The sequence below is a fragment of the Mauremys reevesii genome, unplaced genomic scaffold (assembly GCF_016161935.1).
Source record: "Mauremys reevesii isolate NIE-2019 unplaced genomic scaffold, ASM1616193v1 Contig1, whole genome shotgun sequence".
Taxonomy (NCBI): Eukaryota; Metazoa; Chordata; order Testudines; family Geoemydidae; genus Mauremys; species Mauremys reevesii.
This window is the reverse complement of record NW_024100715.1, coordinates 2,266,070-2,275,240: the sequence shown is the minus strand read 5'-3', so window position 1 is coordinate 2,275,240 and position 9,171 is coordinate 2,266,070. Positions and strand designations below refer to the sequence as shown.

Genomic DNA, 9,171 nt, shown 5'->3' with positions numbered 1-9,171 from the left:
TCTGGTGTGATCAACGAGGACTCAATCCATTCGTAGTCCCGGTCCCTACCATCCTCGACTACCTTTGGTACCTTAAGGAGCAAGGTCTTGTGGTCTCCTCCTTGAGAGTACACCTGGCAGCAGTGTCCGCCTTTCCTCCATCTATGGGAGGTCGGTCCATCTTCTCTAACCCGATGGTTTCCCGCTTTCTTAAGGGTCTCGACCGGTTGTACCCGCCGGTGCGGCGTCCTGCCCCGACCTGGGATTTGAACCTCGTTCTGGCCAAGCTTATGGGACCGCCCTTAGAGCCTCTAGCCACGTGCTCTCTGCTCTACCTCTCCTGGAAGACAGCCTTCCTCGTCGCAATTACATCAGCGAGACGAGTCTCTGAGCTCCGTGCTCTAACGGTTGGACCACCATACACCGTCTTCCACGGGGACAAGGTGCAGCTTCGACCACACCCGGCCTTCCTCCCCAAGGTGGTGTCGGCCTTCCACCTCAACCAGGAGATCTTCCTCCCGGTCTTCTTCCCGAAGCCGCACGCCTCCCCTCGGGAACGACAGCTTCACACCCTGGACGTCCGCATCGAGCCTTTTACATCGAGCGGATGAAGCTCTTCCGGCGTTCGACCCAGCTGTTTGTGGCAGTCGCCGACCGCATGAAGGGTGAGCCGGTCTCCTCCCAGCGGATTTCCTCCTGGGTAACGGCATGTATCCGGACATGCTATGAGCTTGCTCGCGTGCCACCATGCCACCTCACTGCTCACTCGACGAGAGCGCACGCCTCGTTGGCCGCCTTCCTGGCCCATGTCCCCATCCAGGACATCTGTAGAGCGGCCACCTGGTCTTCTGTCCACACCTTCGCCTCCCATTACGCGTTGGTGCAGCAATCAAGAGACGATGCAGCCTTCGGCTCCGCAGTCTTACACTCTGCCACGTCTCACTCCGGCCCCACCGCCTAGGTAAGGCTTGGGAATCACCTAACTGGAATGCATAGGAGCAATCACTCGAAGAAGAAAAGACGGTTACTCACCGTAGTAACTGTTGTTCTTCGAGATGTGTTGCTCCTATCCATTCCAGACCCGCCCTCCTTCCCCACTGTCGGAGTAGCCGGCAAGAAGGAACTGAGGAGCGGACGGGCCGGCTGGGGTATATAACAGGCGCCATGGTGGCGCCACTCCCGGGGGCGCCCAGCTGGCCCGCCGGAGTTGCTAGGGTAAAAATGTTCCGGAGAGCCGTGCACGCGCGGCGCGCACACCTAACTGGAATGCATAGGAGCAATCACTCAAAGAAGAACTGGCTAGATGGTCGGGCTCAACAGGTAGTGATCAATGGTTCCATGTCTAGTTGGCAGCCGGTATCAAGTGGAGTGCCCCAAGGGTCGGTGCTGGGACCGGTTTTAGTCAATATCTTCATTAACGATCTGGAGGATGGTGTGGACTGCACCCTTAGCAAGTTTGCAGATGACCCTAAACTGGGAGGAGTGGTTGATACGCTGGAGGGTAGGGCTAGGATACAGAGGGACCTAGACAAATTAGAGGATTGGGCCAAAAGAAATATGATGAGGTTCAACAAGGACAAGTGCAGAGTCCTGCACTTAGGACGGAAGAATCCCATTCACTGCTACAGACTAGGGACCGAATGGCTGGGCAGCAGTTCTGCAGAAAAGGACCTAGGGGTTACGGTGGACGAAAAGCTGAATATGAGTCAACAGTGTGCCCTTGTTGCCAAGAAGGCTAATGGCATTTTGGGTTGTCTAAGTAGGGGCATTTCCAGCAGATCGAGGGATGTGATCATTCCCCTCTACTCAGCACTGGTGAGGCCTCATTTGGAGTACTGTGTCCAGTTTTGGGCCCCACACTACAAGAAGGATGTGGATAAATTGGAGAGAGTCCAGCGGAGGGCAACAAAAATGATTAGGGGGCTGGAGCACATGACTTATGAGGAGAGGCTGAGGGAACTGGGATTGTTTAGTCTGCAGAAGAGACGAATGAAGGGGGATTTGATAGCTGCTTTCAAATACCTGAAAGGGGGTTCCAAAGAGGATGGATCTAGACTGTTCTCAGTGGTAGCAGATGACAGAACAAGGAGTAATGGTCTCAAGTTGCAGAGGGGGAGGTTTAGGTTGGATATTAGGAAAAACTTTTTCACTAGTAGGGTGGTGAAGAACTGGAATGGGTTACCTAGGGAGGTAGTGGAATCTCCTTCCTTAGAGGTTTTTAAGGTCAGGCTTGACAAAGCCCTGGCTGGGATGATTTAGTTGGGTTTGGCCCTGCTTTGAGCAGGGGGTTGGACTAGATACCTCCTGAGGTCCCTTCCAACCCTGAGATTCTATGATTCTATGTGTTTGTCAAATGCTTTGGGATCCTTCCGATGACAATTGCTGTAGAGAAACCAGGGCCGTCCTAGCACTGTCGGCTCTAACCGACCCTGTGGCTGGGCAAAGCCTCTCCACAGGCAAAGCCTCGAACCCAGACCCCACGGGACGGGATGTCAGTGAAAGGAAACAGAACAAGGATGATTCACCGACCTGGAGTCGATTTGCTCAGCGCCTGCTAAGGCCTGGTTGACCCTGGGGATAAAAGCAGTGTCAGGGAAGCTTTGAAACAGTTCAATCGAACACACCCCCGACACAGCCTGGCTGATTGGGGTCTTCGGGCAAAATTCACAATCCAATTATTTTTGACAGGAGTTTTTCCTGATCACCCCACGTAGCCAAACCGCGCCTGAGCTGTAATCCAGTGAGCTGCTTTGAAACTGTCCTTACGAAGGGCTCTGCCGGCACCGCCAGACCCAGTGCGAACAGGCCTCAGTTACCGGTGGCTGCAGAAAGGTGAACGTGTCCCCTGGTTTGGAGTCCACGAGTCTTTCAGAGAGAGAAAAGATGCTGGACGAGTCGTCTTCTGCTGAGGAGCCAGAGCCAGACCTGGGTTCCCAGGAAACCCAAATGAAACAAAACAGAACAACCCACGTGCCCATCACCCCCCAGGGTGGAGAGAGCTGCACAATCTGCCCTACAGGTACAGCTGCCTCTGTGGGGTCTTCTTACCCTTCTCCTGTCCAACCCGCATTCACTCAGCGAGGGCCTTTAGCTCCCTCTAGTGGCTGGTCCGTGTAAAAGATACAAGTCAGCCACGGCCTTCAATATACTGAAGCCCTTAGCCTAGGCTGGAGCATCTGTGGCTTTTGATCCAGAGGTCCCGGCTCAGTCCCTGCGTATTCACCCCACTTCCTCCATCCGCGCTAGACAGGCTGGTCAACTTTCCATCAGCGCCTTCTGGGTGGGAAATGCTTTTTCCACAATTTTTTTGTTCCAAAGCTTTCAGGGTTTCAAATGGAAACAAGCCAGTCTGCATTCCAGATGGACACATTGGGAGGAGGGGGGATTTTTGTGTTAGAAAATATGAGAAGAATCAAGTTTTGATTTATTATGTTGGGGTCTCCTCCCCCCATTCTCTCCCTTTTTAAGAAAATACTTTCACTGGAAACATTTTCAAGGGGCCAGGAAAATCTCTGAAAACCTCAAATTGAAACCCACATTTTTTCTTCCCGAAAAGTTGAAAGGATTCACACACTCCCCAGTTGCAATGAAAATTTTCACTTCATTCACTCTAAATGTCTCTCTCTATTTGCAGAATAGCCCCTGTTTTCAAACCAGCTCCAGCTGATGCAGTTAATCAGTGTAGGGCCCTGCACCCCCTGCCGTCACAGCAGCACGAGCATTACGGGCTGTTTCTGTTACAGGTTTGCTGTCTGGGTTGAAACCATGGGCCCGTCGCTGGGCAGTTCCGAGTGTGGTTCTCAATCTCATCCTGAGCATCCTCCTCCTCATCGTCACCATCGCACTGTCAGGTGAGTGTGGAGCCCGCACTGACCCTGTCTCTGCACCTTACACTCTGTGCTGGAAACCTCCCAATCCACCCCCAACTTCTCCCCCCCTCCCCCCACAGCCCACCCCTGCTTCAACTGTCACATCAGACTCTGCTGAGTGGGGTCGTCTCCTCCTCCAATGTCCCACTGGCTGTCCGGTAACTTTGCTGTGTCACCCAAACACACCTGGTTACCCAGGGCTGTGGGTCACCGTCTCACCCCCCCTTCCTGCAGTGGGAGGGAGTCGTACCTGTGGCTGGCTGGCTGTTAGCTCCCTAAACCCACCAGCCTTTCAGCCTCACAAGCCCTCTCCTCCTGGCTAGGCCAGCCCTGGCTTTGCCCTGCAGGTAACAATAGCTGCACCCCAGTCCCTGCGTCCCTTTGCCGCGCTCCCCTGTGACATCCAGCCCTGACACTGGGTCCTCACAGAAATCCCAGATCCGCTGCCCCCAGAGATGCCATGTGTCCCTGTCCAATAGTTCTACTTTATATTGCTGTATCACGCACAGCACTTCTGAGCACTGAGTCTACACTCAGCTTTCCTGACTAATAAAGCCACCCACCCAAAGTCCAGTCTCTTGCCGAGCTGGCCGGCTTCACAGGAATGAGGCTCCAAGCCTGCCTGAAAGCCCCCTGCTCCTCCTCGGTGAATGGATCCAGTGGGGCCAGTACAGTGAGAAGTTATTTAAAAGCTCTGCTCACTCGACAACATGTTCTTCTGACCCCAAAGGGCCAGTCACGTTACCAGGCCAGTATTAGGTTGGATCTTACCCAAAATACCACCCTGCCAGCCAGTGCTTTAGTACCTAAATCTAAAGGTTCATTATGGAAGGAGGAAGAAGAAGAAAGTTGTTAAATGGTCAAGCAGTCAGATACATACAGAGACTTCATCGTAATACTTTCGCTGCTACCTCACATGGCCTATCTGGCCAGCTTGTTTGCAATTTGATATTATTGGTATCAATAACATCAATAAGTGTTCCACATATTCCACACAGTCTGTGCCTGCAGGTACCTGCAAGGTGCAAAATGGGGACCCCAGGACTGGAAGCAAGACCCCGAATTCACAGCTCACGTCGCTGTGGGGAGCTGGTGGGTGGCGCTGGCCTCTCTCTGTTGTGAAGGGGAACGTGCCCAGGCACAAGCGCAGCTTCCCATGGTCTGGAGGGGGTGCGGGGTTCCGTGGTGTGGTGTTACTGGGGCTTGTTGCCGTGGCTACAGAAGGTGACGGGCAGATCTCTCACCCTGTTACTTCTCATCTCCAGCAAAGAAACCTGAGCCGTGTCTAGCTGATCCCACCTGCCCAGACGGCTGGGTCAGGCACCTGGAGAAGTGTTACTTTTTCTCACAGGCTGAAGGGAGCTGGACCTACAGCCAGAGCAACTGCTCTGCCCTCAGTGCCTCCCTGGCGGCGATTGACACCCAGCACGAAATGGTGAAACCCAGATTCTGGGCTGCACAGGGTGGGGGTGGCAGGGCTTGTCCTGGGGCTCGCAGGGCCCCAGATGCTGCTTGAATTTAGAGCAAACTTCTCACATCCCAGAATAGCCAGAGTACAGAGAGATCCACCCACTCTCCATCCTCCCTGTTCACTGGGGGTTGAGCCGGAGCAGTATAGGGCTCATGTGCTGACCCTCTGCTCCAGGGAATTCCCAGCAGGGGAATCCAGTTGCTTTCCAGCCCCTTTAATGGGACAGGAGCAGCACTACTAACCCAAGTGTTCAAAAATCATCGATCGGGGACCCCCCCAAACCATGAGATTGACTTTAAAATAACAGCTGTCACAGCCTTTCATTTGTTTTCTGGTGTTTAAGTTTTTCTCTGCAACCATGAGGGCTAGAAATTTTATGAAAGATAAGGGTCTCTTGTAATCACCTGACTCCAGGAGCTGGGGTGTTAAGAAAAATACCAAACAGCATGAGACTCTCAGTAAAATTATGGGATTTGGTAAGAATGCAGGAGTGGTAAAGGTCTGGAATGCAGCCGAGAAGCTTTGCCAGGTAGCTGATAAATCAGAATTTTGATGGGACATTCTGATATTTTCACATTTGTCTCTATCATGAGTCAGGACAAGAAGTTGAAATACACAAACTTTTTTTACTTTGCATTCAGTTCCAGAAATGTGTGGAAAATATCTGGTTTCCACATTTGATCAAACCAATTTCTTTCATCATTCACATATCAAAGCAGTTTGGTTTGTCAAACCAAATCAGAACATTTTGTTTCAGCTTGGTCCAACCTTGAACAGCACCTGTGGCTCCCCATGGGAGTTGTAGTTTGGGGGCCTTCTGCCCACTTCTGTGTGCTGAGATCCTGGGTTGGACTACATCTCCCATGATGCCCCACAGTGGCTCAGCCAATAGGGAAACCCCGGTGCATTATAGGAGATGTAGTCTGGGAGAACCCAATCCAGAGTGGATAATATGAGGCCCAAACTATAACTCCCATGAGGCACCTTGGTAACTCAGCTGGCTACAGATTAATGTTGAATTGACCCAAAACAAAATGATTGCTCAATGGAAAATTGAAAAATGTCAGCAAAATCGACGTTTACCTTCTGAAAAATTCATTTTTACAGGAAACACATTTTCTGCTACAGAAATATTTGGATGGAAAATCTTCAGTCAGCTCCACGAAATACTCTAGACCAGTCTTAGCACCATGTCCCTGCATGGGCTGACCAACCTGTAGCTCATGGAGCGGACGGCTGCTGCCTCTGAGGTTGGGATGTCATTTCTGGTGTAGAATTCCCAGCCTGGACCAGCGCCCTGTGTAGCAGCCCAGAGAACCCAGCGTAGGTTGTAGAGATCCCAGACACGGAGATGTGTAACGTGTATTTGCTGTTACTTTTTAACAAAGGATTTCCTGATGCGCCATAAAGGACCCTCTCACCACTGGATTGGCCTCCGGAGGGAACCGGGCCAGCCCTGGATGTGGACCAGTGGCACCGAATTCAACAACTGGTGGGTCCCTTTTAGTTCTATTAACTCTGTAAATGTTGCAGCTCACATGTGAAACAGGACACTGGCTTTGTGGTTCAGGCCTGGGGCTGACTTGGGAAGTCGGGGCTCAGTGCCTGGTTCTGCCATAGATTTGCTGTGTGACCTGGGGTGAATTGCTCAGGGCTGGATTTTCACTGCTAGTCAAAGCTGCTCTAACAGTTGTCGGGTTTTTATTATTTGTTGCTGTTGCAGGTTTCCAATAGTGGGAGGAGGCCTGTGTGCTTTTGCAGAGTATGGCGAAATTGTCAGTTCAGGCTGCTCCAGGGATAGACGCTGGATCTGCAGCAAAGCAGCAGAGAAACCAGCAGGCAGAGCAAAGTGACTGACCCTGGATGCGCCGGGCCTTGTCCTGTCAGTGGGGCTGGGCCCAGCTGCCTCAGCGCGAGGGGAACTGGACGGGGCTGGCGAAGGGGGACAGCCCAGCAGCAAGGAAGAGAGACGCTCGCTGAAGGACATCAGGTAGCTCCTCCCCTTGGAGCCTCTGGCCCCCGTTGGCCCATTGGGGACTGGGGTGAGGGTGCGGATTGGCCGGCAGCCCCCAGCTCACTCTCTGGCACAGAGACAGGAACCTTTTGACTTGGAAATCAGAAGGGGAGCAGCCAAGCTGCTGTGTCCCTCCTGTCAGGGGCCCAGGGCAGGAGCCTGGCCCGGGCTGTGGCTAGAGCCAATGTACCGGCTGGGGCCAGCGGGAGGTGCTGTGACCCCTGCAGCCATAGAATCATAGAATTCAAGATCAGAAGGGACCATTATGATCATCTAGTCTGACCTCCTGCAAGATGCAGGCCACATAAGCCGATCCACCCACTCCTTAAGCAAGCGACCCCTACCCCATGCTTCGGAGGAAGGCGAAAAACCTCCAGGGCCACTGCCATGGGATGAAGGGGCCGGTGTGAACCCTGCAGCCTGGGCCAAGGACGCATGAACTCTGCTGTACAGCGAGAAGGGCTGTTGTGCAGGCCCTGCTGAGCGCTGGGGGACCGTGAAGAGACGCCGTGGACAGAAGGGGATTGCTGGGATGTGCTAGGACAGAGGGGTGTGTGTGTAAAATTATTTGTATAATAATACACCAGTTCCCACAAGGGAAACTTTTTTATTTTGTAAACTTAAATCCTCATGTGAATGGCTCCTCCCAACTGAGCAGGGAAACTGAGGCAGCAGCTGCATCCTCCCACCAGGGCTGTGAGAACCCCTCCCCACACGGACTAATGAGCTGACTCCCTGTGTGTCTTTTCCTGTCATCCTCCCTGTTTCCCCTGTCTGCTGGGGAGGGGCTCCCTGAAATGAGGGAAAACTCTGCCTGAGGGGGTGATGCCCCCTAGTGGAAGGGCACTTCTCTCACTGGGCTTTTCTCTGGACTCTGCCTATAAAGGGCCTGCTCTGCACTGGTGTCGCTGCCCTGGGGAAGAAGAACAGGTCTGTCATGAGCGCACTGGCACAGGGAGGAGAGAGATCAAAGAGCCGGCCTGTTCTCTCTCTCTCTCGCCAGGCGCAACCCCCAGGCACAATTCCTGAGGAGACAAAGTGCGAACAGTGACACACACGCACCCTAACCCTGTGCTAAGCATCAGGAAGATAAAAAGATTATTTGTCTGACATCAGCAGTGAGAGGCTCCACCTGAGATCCGGGCCCCGTTGTGCCGGGTGCTGCACAGACACACAGGGAGAGACAGTCCCTGCCCCAGCTGAGATCAGGGCCCCGTCGGGCCGGGCGCTGCACAGACACACAGGGAGAGACAGTCCCTGCCCCAGCTGAGATCTGGGCCCCGTTGTGCCAGGCGCTGCCCAGACACACAGGGAGAGACAGTCCCTGCCCTAAGCAGTTGAAGTCTAAATAGACAAGACAGGCAAAGGCTGGGAGAGGAAACTGAAGCACAGAGAGTGTAAGTGATTTGTGGAAAGTCACAAAACAGGTCAGACACAGGAATAAACCCAGCTGTCCTGAATCCCAAGCCAGGGTCTGGCCGCTCTGTGGCCCATCAACAATAAACACACTCAGCTTTTGCACAGTTCAACAGAAATCTTTACTGTCTGTGCGATAGTGATAATCCCTCGCTCTGATCTAGAGCTTTCCAGCAGTAGAGCTCAAAGCCCTTCACAAAGGAAGGTCAGTCTCATTATCCCCATTTCTCAGCTGTGGAAACTGAGGCACAAAGGGTGACTACTCTGCAGTTAGACACCTTTGGCTGGCCCGTGCCAGCTGATGTGGCCTCAAATGAAGGGGCTGTTTAACTGCAGTGTCGTAGTTGGGCTCTGGCTAGCACAGCACCTCCCTATCGGTGCACATACCAAAATTCATGTGATTGGGGTGGGGCCGAGGGGTT

The 9,171-nt window shown here is 53.1% G+C and overlaps 1 protein-coding gene across 1 annotated transcript; it reads left to right on the top strand.

Annotated features, from left to right (window-relative positions):
• Positions 1-2,353: 2,353 nt before the first annotated feature.
• LOC120392411 (C-type lectin domain family 2 member D-like) lies at positions 2,354-8,495 on the top strand. Its single transcript, XM_039517150.1, has 5 exons — positions 2,354-2,998; positions 3,723-3,830; positions 5,114-5,283; positions 6,708-6,811; positions 7,043-8,495. Exons 1-5 carry the CDS (start codon positions 2,863-2,865, stop codon positions 7,170-7,172), a joined length of 648 nt encoding a protein of 215 aa, XP_039373084.1. The 5' UTR covers positions 2,354-2,862; the 3' UTR covers positions 7,173-8,495.
• The last annotated feature ends 676 nt before the right edge of the window (positions 8,496-9,171 follow it).